Here is a 13409-nt window from a genome sequence, read left to right on the forward strand (position 1 = left end):
TATTTACAGTTAGGAACTGACAGTGTGGGTCTTTGCCTTATAGTCTGTTCATAGCGCTGTATAGTCAGCCATGTTGCCATTCAGAACAGCTACTGTACTCTGCATTAACCATAGGAATAACATGCATTCAACAAGAGTTCATTAGTAGTAAAGAAGTAAACAGAGGTATATTCGTGTCACAAGTGCTATTAGCCTTCTCCTGCCCTAATGTTGAGCGGAGATATTCCATGGTAAGTTGGTTGTGTGGCGTTTAAAGTCACCTTAGATAAGTATGTCGGCAGCATTCTGTATTGCAGCATCTACAGGACGATCCTGACATTCCATTCTGATGACATCACATCAGGGAGATATTCTTAGAGCCATCCTTCACCAGTGCGAGTGAGAAGGATGACGTCAAAGACAGAAATAGGTTGCATAGAGTAAATAGATGTCATGGCCTGTCCATCATTGCAGCTTGGGAAACACACAGAAGTTCTGCCAAACAAATTGTTACAGTGTAATTACCATTTTATCATGTAATTTCTAAGTAAATTGACATTTCTGTACCAGGCTTCCCTCGGCTTTCAATCAGGCAAGACTTTCTGTCAATGGTGCTGTCTGTTCTACTGGTAAGTGAACTATTTCTGTGATCACAGAGCCATGGACTGACTGACAGGCTGCCTTGATTATATAATAATTGGAGTCACAGGCGTTTCAATGTTTCTTGTTTTTGCCAATCTGGTGAAGTATTCTCAGTGTCAGTCAAAGGGGGAGGGCTCAGGCTGCATGACACTGAAATCGAATAACTACTCCCTTAGTCGTAGGAAAACACACAACCCTCACTCATCCACTCACACAAGCTGAGAAATATGCTGACATGGTGCTCCATGTAATTAAGAACACAGACTCACTTGCACGTGCGCACACATAAAAACACACACACACACAGAGCGTCTTGAGAGAACCCGGAAGGCGACCAACACTACCTCCCAGACCAGCGACAGACACACATACCAGCGACAGGCACACATACCAGCGACAGGCAGACATACCAGCGACAGGCACACATACCAGCGACAGGCAGACAGACCAGCGACAGACACATACCAGCGACAGACACACATACCAGAGACAGGCAGAGAGACCGGCGAGAGACACACATACCAGTGACAGGCACACAGACCAGCGACAGGCAGACAGACACACATACCCGCGACAGACACATATACCAGCGCCAGGCAGACAGACCAACGACACAGACAAACCAGTGAGCTGTCTTGACAGAGAAACCGCCTCACAGATACCAGTGCACATCGAGTTGACATGGAGCTGTGCAATAAGGCAAGAATCTGTGTCCCCCCTGCTGCCTCACTCTCCATTGAGTGTTAAGAACAAACATTCTGGGACCTTTTCAAATGTTCTACTTGTAACCCTGGACTGATGTACATAATGCCAAAGTTGCTTTACTGTGATCAATGTGATTTTGACGGTTGTATGAAGGGTATTATCTGTGTTACATCGTTATGCTATGTGAAGGCTATAGTGTTCCATCATCATACATCCTATATGAAGTCTTTATGTATGGTCTATGAAGGCTATTTTAAGTCTGTATGTATGCTCTGTGAAGGCTATATGGAGTGTATTGTGTGTATTCTCCTCCCAGGGCTCAGTGGCAGATGGAGCTCTACTTCTCCTACATTGAGACCAGTTACAGCATCTCTGGTGATGTGGTGTGCCCTCCTACTGACCGCCATCACAGCCCTGGCTCTCCACTGTTTGCATTACTACAAATCAAAATCAAATCGAAGTTTATTGGTCGCATACACAGATTTGAATATGGTATCAAAGGTGCAGCAAAATGCTTGTGTTTTTGGCTCCAACAGTGCAATTAAAAAAAAATGTTTTAAACTATAGGATGCGAGTGTACAAATCATTAGTAACACCTGCTCTTTCCATGGCAGACTGACCAGGTGAAAGCTATTTATTGTCACTTGTTAAATCCACTTCAATCAGCGTAGATGAAGGGGAGGAGACAGGTTAAAGAAGTTTGAATGTGTCAAGCACTGCAACACTGCTGGGTTTTTCCCGCTCAACAGTTTCCTGTGTGTATCAAGAATAGTCCACCACCTAATTGACATCGTGCCAACTGTGGGACACATTGGAGTCAACATGGGCCAGCATCCCTGTGAAACGCTTTGACATCTTGTAGAGCCCATGCCCCGACAAATTGAGGCTGCAAAGGGGGGTGCAACACAATAATGTACACTCAGCGTATATTCAGTGTGTTACAACAGTTAAGACATAGTCCTGTGTCTTGGTGAGCATTTAGAATTCAGATAGAAGGCCAGGATCACACAACACTGCCAGAGAAGAGAGACAATAGCAGGTAAAGACACTTTCATAAACATCTTATGAACATGTATTATGTGCCAGTCGGAATGTCTGCAAAGGTGAAACCTTCTAGAAAACGTTTGGGGGTTTTCTGCAGCTGTATAACAAAGGTAGAGAACTGGGTCGCAGATCGACTGTGTGTGGCAAGTTAATGTGTTGACTGACCTGTGTCTTCTTTTCACATTAAAGGGTTATAAGTGAATTGAAATACAATATGAAATCCATTACCTTCACAAAAAAGGTACAACAATATAAAAAGTAAAGTAAATAAAAATAACCATTGTTTTCAAACCACTCGCTCTGCATATAGGAGGTCACTCAAAGTAAAATTCCATCTCATCACTACAGAATTAGGCCAACAGTTCATTTTTCAGCGCTAGCAGCTTGGGCTTCAGTTTTCCATCGTCGAGGTTCAGGAAGACTTTCTGCATGAACTCAAAGGTGCTGCCCAGGGCTTTGGGGTAGTTCAGATGGAGGGAGAAGAGTAGCCCAAAAACAACCACGAGAGCGTCTGGCCAGGAGCGGGAGTTAGTCATGACGATCTTATCCTCAAGGACAATGGATACATGGGCCGGTCTGATGGGCATACCACCCACCACCTCATTGTGCTGGCCCACCACTGAGAGAATGGAAACTCCATCCAGAATACCAGGGTTGCTGAGTTCTCCCACCTTAATCACAGAGGAAAAAACTAAGTTTAAAAAACAAAACAGGAAAGAATGCATTCATAATGGTACAGGCTGTAAAATGAGGTGGCTACCTCGCAGATTTTGAAGACATCAGAACTATCCTTTCGTAACAACAAAGGGAGACCAGCCAGGACTGCAGAACGGGCCACGGTGATGTTATTTTCTCCCTGTGAAGTGAACTAAAGAGAGCACATTTCACAATGTCATTTAGCATTTAAATAATCCAGCAAGTTGAGCTCGTCAACCCCAACATAGGAGTAATCAAATCTGGTTCCAGTCACAGCCAATATCTGATGCACATGTCCATGTAGCACACGGGTGGCCAATCTTATGCACAAAAAGCAGGTGTGGGTGCAGGCTTTTGTTCCAACCAAGTAGTAAACAAAGTCTTGGTTGAATATTAGTTGATCAAGTTGAATCAGGTGTGTCACTGCTTGGTTGAAACAAGAGTCTTCAACCACACCAAGACTGTCCATCCCTGATGAAGTGAATCCCACTGACCTGCTCGTTGTACACTCTCAGGATGCTTGAGAACTTCCCTCCATGGGTGGTGGACTTCCCCTCCTCCTCCCTGAACAGGGTCAGCAGGCGGGGCGTGTGGTGGTCCAAGGCAGAGTAGAACGTCTGCTGCAGGCTCTGGTTGGTGATTCTCTGAAACTCAGCATGTACCTAAAGGAAAAGACAAAGCACACAGAACATCCCAATTTATGTCAGTCAGGCAAGTTGAGCCTGCCCTGAGAATGTTGTTACTGATAACCATGACTTGTGAGTACAACCAGAAGCCCATGTGACATGCATCAAAAAAGGTCTGAACTGCAATGGAAATGTAGATTGTTATGAGCACATGACTGGACAAAGACAACTTTTCTTAGTCTGCTTAACCTGGGCTTCGAGGAAGAGTGCTGGCCAGCGTGTTCTGAGATGCTCTACCGTGGGACTGGATTGAACTATTTCTTGGCGTCGGAGAGCAAATGTCTTCTGCATGTGTTGATTGATGAGTGGCAGGTCTCTGTTTTCTTTCGTCATCTCGTGGACCATCTCCAGTCTCTGTTTCTCCAGGCTGGCCTCATCTTCTCATTGAGGGAAGTTGGGCAGGAAGTTCACCTCTGCCCGGCGTGCTCCTTTAATGTTGCTCCGAGCGTGCTCATTGTCAGGACGATGCTTGCTCCTCCTCCCCCCGTTCACAGCAACCTCTGGGAACCCAACACGGCGTAACTTCTGCCTGTAGTTTCCCATTTTGAATTTCAGGCTGTTCTTCCAGCCATCACAGCCTGATTTTGAGCCAGGCTCTTTCAAACACGGGTGCTTGGTTACAAGGGCCTCAGCTGCCTTGGCAAACTGCCTGTCACTTGGGTACGCTTTGGAATTGAAGATTGTCCAAGCCATCCTATCAAGAATGTTGTGTTTTTTATCCCTTGTTATTTTCAGCACCGTTTCATGTCTCAGATATGCACAATAGCGCTCTCTCAGAGCAAACTCAACTTCCATCGAGAAAGTGGGTATGACAAATACCTCAGGCCACCTGCCTAGCCGCTCTGGTGGGGCGGCCTGTAACTCGGTGGCTGAGAGTCCGGTTAAACCGAGGTCTGTATCACGTCGTATTCGCAAAACTTTCCCGTAGCCCTAGGAGAAGGCAAGTCTTCAATGGTCTCTAAGTTGAAGAGCTCATTGTTTACATCAGGGTCTTCATAAAGAAGACTGAAATCAAACTTCAGATGCAGTTTCTCCTTGAGCGTTGATATCAGCTCATTCAGTGAGTCAGGTTGAGAGGGCAGAATCGCTTTCTCTATTCTGTTGTCGTTGAGGATAACTTTCAGTTTGTTGGCTGCGTTTACTGACCCTTGTCTCCATTTGGAATGTGAAATCTGAAGGAAAAGAAAGGACACAGCGTCACCAGGGCCTAAAGCCATAGACTGTACGACTTCCATATCATTTCCACTAATAAAATGCCCCTTGATTTGGAAGAGTATTACCTATAAATACAACAGCACGACTGTGTTATAATAAATTATTTGCTGAAAGGGATAGCTATATGCCCACTGACCAACGCTATGGCTTGGTAATATGTGTTGAGAGCTTGTCAGTGAACCCACCTTCAGAAGTGGATACTTGGTCTGGGTCTTTGGGATCAGACTCCAGCCTTTGAATGTGCTCTTCAACCTCACTGATCCAGTGGGTATCGTCTTCCTCTTTACATAGTGACACTGTGGGCTCTGGGTCCTCCTGTCTTAGATGGAGGCCCCACTCTTGAGTACATAACTGCTGCTGCTCTGGGGCAACCTGCACCAAAGTGATAGTAGCTTCAGCCTGCCGATGGCAGTCTGACACTGGAGGGAAGGAGAAACAATTGCACATGTAGATCTGTTAAAGTTGGAATCCGTTTTGGTAAAACTGCCACAACAAAGATGTCACTTCAAACAACGAACAATGTTTTATTCCCTCAGACATCATTGCATGCATAATAGAACAGCACTCTATGTAGCTACTACAATTGTTTTGTATTACTTTGCCCAGCCTGGTCTCAGACTAGACGTAACATAGTAAAAGTAAATACTGGATGCTCAAATGAGTAACATATTTTTATTTCACCTTTATTTAACCCGGTAGGCCAGTTGAGAACAAGTTCTCATTTTCAACTGCGACCTGGCCAACATAAAGCAAAGCAGTGCGACGCAAATAACAACACAGAGTTACACCTGGAATAAACAAAGATAGTCAATAACACAATAGAAAAGTCTATATACAATGTGTGCAAATGAGGTAAGATAAGGGTGGTAAGGCAATAAATAGGCCATAGTGGTGAAATAATTACAATTTAGCAATTAAACACTGGAGGGATAGATGTGCGGAAGATCAATGTGCAAGTAGAGATACTGGGGAGCAAAGGCGCAAAAAATATGGGTCTCAAGCTTTAGTGATTTTTGCAATTCGTTCCAGTCATTCCTCAGCAGAGAACTGGAAGGAAAGGCGGCCAGGGGAGGAATTGGCTTTGGGGGTGACCAGTGAAATATACCTGCTGGAGCGTGTGCTACGGGTGGGTGCCGCGATGGTGACCAGTGAGCTGACCATATGATTCCAAGATGGCGTAGCAGTCAGACGTCTTTGTCATCGTCTTTGTCGTGTCCCATGTATATATCTTTTATCTTCGCATATCTTTTTATATTTTTCTAAACCTCAACTTCAAAATACTCTCCTGCAACCCGCCTCACCCAATGTGGTGTGGATTTGCTTTTCTCTAAAGTATTTTTCATTACTTCGGAATCGGGACCCCCAGCAGAAGCTAGCCAGCTGACTAGATTCTAGCTAGTAGTCAGCTAACCACTGCTAGAGGTCATCAGCTAACCTTTAGCTCTGAAAACTCTCGGCAGTTTGCACAATGCGATTCTAACCAGAGCATACCGGACCCATTTTCTCTCCATATCCCCGGATTCCCACCGCAAGTGAACATTTTCACTTGCATCATCGCAGCTAGCTAGCTGCAATCCGAGTGTCTACTCCTGTCTATTGTCTCTGTCCTGAAGCAAGCACCAATTAGCCAGGAGCTAGCCCATGTTAGGTCCATCTCCCGGCTGGCTGAAGAGTTCCATCAGCCACTCCTAGGCTAAAATGGCCTTGACCCATTTTACTGCCAGTGCGGAGCCCCGCCGGTCCTTCACGACTGGACTACCGACGTAATCTGCCCGAGGGGGTTATTCAACTGGCCCCTCCGTCGCGACGTCCCCTGAATGCCCATCTGCTAGCCTGCTAGCCGCAGCCCGCTAGCCGTCTAGAGCATATCGGCTGTTAGTTGAATAGGTCCATCTGACAATTTCTTGGGCCACTATACCTATTTTTGCCAATTAGACTGGTCCCTTTACCACACGGAACCCTACTAATCCATCACGACTGGTCTACCGACATAAACGCACGAAGAGGCTATAAACAGACTTTCTCCGACACGACATCCCTCTGAGACCCTTCTGCTAGCTTGCTAGCCCCGGCCCGCTAGCTGTCTGAATCGCCGTGTCTCCAACCAGCCTCATTACTCACTGGACTCTTATGATCACTCGGCTACGCATTCCTCTCCTTAATGTCAATATGCCTTGTCCTTAGCTGTTCTGGTTAGTGATTGTCTTATTTCACTGTAGAGCCTCTGGCCCTGCTCAATATACCTTATCCAACCCTTTAGTTCCACCTCCCACACATGTGATGACATCACCTGGTTTAAATGATGTTTCTAGAGACAATATCTCTCTCATCATCACTCAATGCCTAGGTTTACCTCCACTGTATTCAAATCCTACCATACCTTTGTTTGTACATTATGCCTTGAATCTATTCTATCGCACTCAGAAACCTGCTCCCTTTACTCTCTTTTCCGGACGTACTCGACAACCAGTTCTTATAGCCTTTAGTTGCACCCTTATCCTACTCCTCCTCTGGTGATGTAGAGGTTAACTTCTTATGGCTGGGGGGCAGTATTGAGTAGCTTGGATGAATAAGGTGCCTAAAGTAAACGGCCTGCTCCTCAGTCTCAGTTGCTAATATATGCATATTATTAGTAGTATTGGATAGAAATCAATCTAAAGTTTCTAACTGTTTGAATGATGTCTGTGAGTATAACAGAACTCATTTGGCAGGCAAAATCCTGAGTTGAAATCAAAACAGGAAGTCAGAAATCTGAGCTTTGTATGTATTCACCAGAGTCCCCAATAAAATCCCCTTGAGATATGAATGATGTTGCACTGCCTAGGGGTTCCACTAGATGTCAACCATCAATATAAATTATAATGAGACTTTATGGTGTCGTGGGAGTGAATGATTGCAGAATCAGTCAGGTCAGCCATTTTCAGATCATGGTAGTCACTTGCGTTCCATTACTCACGAAGACAAGGAGGAGTACTCCGGTTGGAACTTTATTGAAGCTATATGTTAAAAACATCCTAATGATTGATTCTGTACTTAGTTTGAAATGTTTCTTCGGCTGGTAATATAACTTTTTAAAGTTTTTGTCCGATATAACTCTGACCAGAATGAGCGTTTGGATATGTATATCAAACGCGCTAACAAAAGAAGGTATTTGGACATAAATAACAGACATTTTCAAACAAAACAAACATTTACTGTGGACCTGGGATTCCTGGAGTGCTTTCTGATGTCAATCATCAAAGGTAAGGGAACATTTATCGTAATTTCTTGTTTATGTTGACGTCAACATGGCGGCTACTGTGACAAATATTTCTGAGCGCCGTGTCAGATTATTGCATGGCTGGCTTATTCAGTAAAGTTTTTTTTGAAATCAGACACAGCGGTTGCATTAAGGAGAAGTATATCTATAATTCCATGTGTATAACTTGTATTATCATCTACGTTTATGATGAGTATTTCTGTTGAATGATGTGGCTATAAAAAAATCACTGGATGTTTTTGGAACTAGTGAATGTAACACGCCAATGTAAACTCATATTTGGATAAATATGAACTTTATCAAACAAAACATACATGTATTGTGTAACATGAAGTCCTATTAGTGTCATCTGATGAAGATCATCAAAGGTTAGTGATTAATTTTATCTATTTTCTGCTTTTTGAAACTCCTCTTTTTGGCTGAAAAAAATGGCTGTGTTTTTCTGTGGCTATGTGGTGACCTAACAATCGTTTGTGGTGCTTTTGCTGTAAAGCATATTTGAAATCGGACACTGTGGTGGGATTAGCAACGAGAATAGCTTTAAAATGGTAGAGCTAGGCACTGCAGGGCCTGGGTTAACTTCTTATGGCTGCAATCCCGTTAACTGGAGCGATTTGAGGAATGTTTGAGGAATGTTAATTATGAGATTTTTGATGTTTTGAAAATGGCGCCCTACACTTTGACTGGCTGTTGTCAAATCGCTCCCGTTAACGGGATTGCAGCCATAAGAAGTTAACCCAGGCCCTGCAGTGCCTAGCTCCACTCCTATTCCCCAGGTGCTCTCATTTGTTGACTTCTGTAACTGTAAAAGCCTTGGTTTCATGCATGTTAACATTAGAAGCCTCCTCCCTAAGTTTGTTTTATTCACTGCTTTAGCACACTCTGCCAATCCGGATGTCCTAGCCATATCTGAATCCTGGCATATGAAATTTCCATCCCTAACTATAACATTTTCCGACAAGATAGAACTGCCAAAGGGGGCGGTGTTGCAACCTACTGCAGAGATAGCCTGCAGAGTTCTGTCTTACTATCCAGGTCTGTACCCAAACAATTCGAGCTTCTACTTTTAAAAATCCACCTTTCCAGAAACAAGTCTCATCGCTGCCGCTTGATATGGACAACCCTCTGCCCCCAGCTGTGCTCTGGACACCATATGTGAACTGATTGAAGATAGATGGGGGGCAGAGCTCGTGCTGCTAGGTGACTTAAACTGGGACATGCTTAACACCCCGGCCATCCTACAATCTATGCTTGATGCCCTCAATCTCGCACAAATGATCAATGAATCTACCAGGCACAACCCCAAAGCCGTAAACATGGGCACCCTCATAGATATCATCCTAACCAACTTACCCTCCAAATACACCTCTGCTGTTTTCAACCAATATTTCAGCGATCTCTGCCTAATTTCCTGTATCCGTAATGGGTCTGCGGTCAAACAACCAGGCATCATCACTGTCAAACGCTCCCTAAAACACTTCAGCGAGCAGGCCTTTCTAATCGACCTGGCCCAGGTATCCTGGAAGGATATTGACCTCATCCCGTTAGTAGAGGACATCTGGTTATTCTTTAAAAGTGCCTTCCTCACCATCTTAAATAAGCATGCCCCACAACAGGAACAGATATAGCCCTTGGTTCTCTCCAGACCTGACTGCCCTTGACCAGCACAAAAACATCCTGTGGTGTTCTGCATTAGCATCGAATAGTCCCCGTGATATGCAACTTTTCAGGGAAGTTAGGAACAAATAAACACAGCAAGTTAGGAAAGCTAAGGCTAGCTTTTTCAAGCAGAAATTTGCATCCTGTAGCACAAACTCAAAAAAGGTCTGGGGCACTAAAGTCCATGGCGAATAAGAGAACCTCCTCCAGGCTGCCCACTGTACTGAGGCTAGGTAACACTGTCACCACCAATAAATTCACTAAAATTGAGAATTTCAATAAGCATTTTTCTACGGCTGGCCATGCTTTCCACCTGGCTACCCCTACCCCGTTCAACAGCCCTGCACTCCCTACAGCAACTCGCCCAAGCCTCCCCATTTCTCCTTCACCCAAATCCAGATGGCTGACGTTCTGAAAGTGCTGCAAAATCTGGACCCTACAAATCAGCCAGGCTAGACAATCTGGACCCTCTCTTTCTAAAATGATCTGCCGAAATTGTTGCAACACAAGCACATTACCGACCATTTCGAATCCCACCATACCTTCTCCGCTATGCAATCTGGTCTCTATGGGGGTGCCACAGGGTTCAATTCTCAGGCCGACTCTCTTCTCTGTATACATCAATGATGTCGCTCTTGCTGCTGGTGATTCCCTGATCCACCTCTACGCAGACGACACCATTCTGTATACTTCTGGCCCTTCTTTGGACACTGTGTTAACTATCCTCCAGACAAGCTTCAATGCCATACAACTCTCCTTCTGTGGCCTCCAACTGCTCTTAAATGCAAGTAAAACTAAATGCATGCTTTTCAACCGATCGCTGCCCGCACCTGCCCGCCCGTCCAGCATCACTGCTCTGGACGGTTCTGACTTAGAATTTGTGGACAACTACAAATACCTAGGTGTCTGGTTTGACTGTAAACTCTCCTTCCAGACTCACATTAAACATCTCCAATCCAAAATTAAATCTAGAATTGGCTTCCTATTTCGCAACAAAGTATTTTTCACTCATGCTGCCAAACATACCCTCGTAAAACTGATCATCCTACCGATCCTCGACTATGTAATTTATAACATAGCCTCCAACACTCTACTCAACAAATTGGATGCAGTCTATCACAGTGCCATCCGTTTTGTCACCAAAGCCCCATATACTACCCACCACTGCAACCTGCATGTTCTCGTTGGCTGGCCCTCGCTTCATATATTTGTCGCCAAACCCACTGGCTCCAGGTCATCTACAAGTCGTTGCTAGGTAAAGCCACGCCTTATCTCAGCTCACTGGTCTCCATTGCAGCACCCAGCCGTAGCACGCACTCCAGCAGGTATATCTCACTGGTGACCCCCAAAGCCAATTCCTCCTTTGGCCACCTTTCCTTCCAGTTCTCTGCTGCCAATGACTGGAAGGAACTGCAAAAATCACTGAAGCTAGAGACGCATATCTCCCTCACTAGCTTTAAGCACCAGCTGTCAGAGCAGCTCACAGATCACTGCACCTGTACATAGCCCATCCAACTACCTCATCCCCATACTGTATTTATCTTGCTCCTTTGCACCCCAGTATCTCTACTTGCACATTCATCTTCTGCACATCTACCATTCCAGTGTTTAATTGCTGTTGTAATTACTTCGCCACCATGGCCTATTTATTGCCTTACCTCATTTGCACACAATGTATATAGACTTTTTTCTACTGTATGTTTGTTTATTCCATGTGTAACTCTGTGTTGCTGTATGTGTCACACTGCTTTGCTTTATCTTGGCCAGGTCACTTGTTCTCATCTAGGCTACCTGGTTAAATAAAGCTGAACATGTTTTTTTATTTAAATAAGGCAGCACTTTCCCTAGCAAAGACTTATAGATGACCTGGAGCCAGTGGGTTTGGGGACAAATATGAAGCGAGGGCCAGCCAATGAGAGCATGCAGGTCGCAGTGGTGGGTAGTATATGGGGCTTTGGTGACAAAACGGATGGCACTGTGATAGCAAATTGGATGCAGTCTGAGTAGAGTGTTGGAGGCTATGTTATAAATTACATCGCAGAAGTCAAGGATCGGTAGGATAGTCAGTTTTATGAGGGTATGTTTTGCAGCATGAGTGAAGGATGCTTTGATGCAAAATAGGAAGCCGATTCTAGATTTAACTGCCAGAGGTCCGGACAACATGCCCTCCGATTTGACTCACTGAACTCTATCTGAGAAGTAGTTGGTGAAGCAGGCGATTTGAGAAACCAAGGCTGTTGAGTCTGCCGATAAGAATGTGGTGATTGACAGAGTTGAAAGTCATGGCCAGGTCGATGAATACAGCTGTACAGTATCACGTCGTATATGTTAAGTTTGGTATGGTTGCATTAGACAGGTTACTTAAGGAAAAAAACAAAAGGAGGGTGATTGGTCAGGGTGGATGGATGGGCATATAATGCGAATATCTAGTAACCCAAAGATAGTGTGTTCTAATCTCATCACAGACAACTTCAGCATTTTAGCAACTTTTCAACTACTCACTACTTTTTTGCAATTACGTAGCTAACACTTCCCCTAACCTTAACCCTTTAGCCTAACTATTAACCCTAACCCATATCCTAGCTAATGTTAGCCAGCTAGCTAAAAATGTGTGTTAGCCACCTAGCTAACTTTAGCCACAACAAATTGTAATGTACATTTAGCAAATTCCCAACATATCACAAATTGTAATTCATAACATACAAAATGGATTATGGACATCCACAAATTAATACATACCATATAAATCGTAACATTGATTAAATGGAATGTTACTGAGTTACAGTTACAGAATAATACACAATGTTGAGACCAGGTTGCGCATCTCCTCCTTTTTAAAAACAAAACAGGAACAAATGCAGTGGCGCTGCTTCACAACTACGGATCTCAGCTTTCAGGCCAGTTCCCCGGACTTCACTATCAATTAGGGTTTTGTAACTGGCACTTTCAATGAAGATTCGCCATTGACAAACATTTTGAGTCTGGGCAGAAAGCTTGCTAACGTTATTAGATAAAGGGGAGGGGTAACTACACGGGTTTGTGGTTAGACGCTACAAACAATTGACTGTATGAAGCTACATACCTCCTCTATGCAACATCAACAGCCCAAGAAGACGTTTGTTGTCCTCTTTCATACGAACAACGTCTACCTGGTACTCTGCTATCGTTTTTTCAACGACCCCAAATATCTCCTCAGCAGCCGCTGTTAATTTATGGTTGAGAAACTCTCAACAACTCTATTTTAGACATTTTTATTGTTTATTTTCCTCCATACGAAATTAGCCTGTACTTCTGCAGAAGATAAACACAGAAGCGCATGCCCCTCTGTGTAGTGCATCGTTTGTGATGCCCTCTGATGGAGTGGAGTGCGACATCGTATTCTTCTTCTTCTATAATATCATGGCGGTGCCTGCTAACAAAAGTTTAAAGTGCATATGTCGCTATCTACTGTGCTGGAGAATGCGATCCATCATGGTATGCCTAATTCTGTACTACCAAGCAAATTAAATAAAACAATAAATCCC

At 44.2% G+C, this 13409-nt stretch overlaps 1 protein-coding gene across 1 annotated transcript; it reads right to left on the reverse strand.

The window, feature by feature from the left end:
* Window positions 1–1137: 1137 nt before the first annotated feature.
* LOC110509712 lies at window positions 1138–13245 on the reverse strand. Its single transcript, XM_021590774.2, has 6 exons — window positions 12968–13245; window positions 5153–5386; window positions 3942–4924; window positions 3561–3728; window positions 3131–3238; window positions 1138–3041 (listed from the first exon to the last, which is right to left on the reverse strand). The coding sequence occupies exons 3-6, from the start codon at window positions 4095–4097 to the stop codon at window positions 2721–2723; spliced, it is 753 nt and encodes a 250-aa protein (XP_021446449.2). The 5' UTR covers window positions 4098–4924; window positions 5153–5386; window positions 12968–13245; the 3' UTR covers window positions 1138–2720.
* Window positions 13246–13409: the final 164 nt, after the last annotated feature.

The sequence above is a fragment of the Oncorhynchus mykiss genome, chromosome 3 (assembly GCF_013265735.2).
Source record: "Oncorhynchus mykiss isolate Arlee chromosome 3, USDA_OmykA_1.1, whole genome shotgun sequence".
NCBI lineage: Eukaryota > Metazoa > Chordata > Actinopteri > Salmoniformes > Salmonidae > Oncorhynchus > Oncorhynchus mykiss.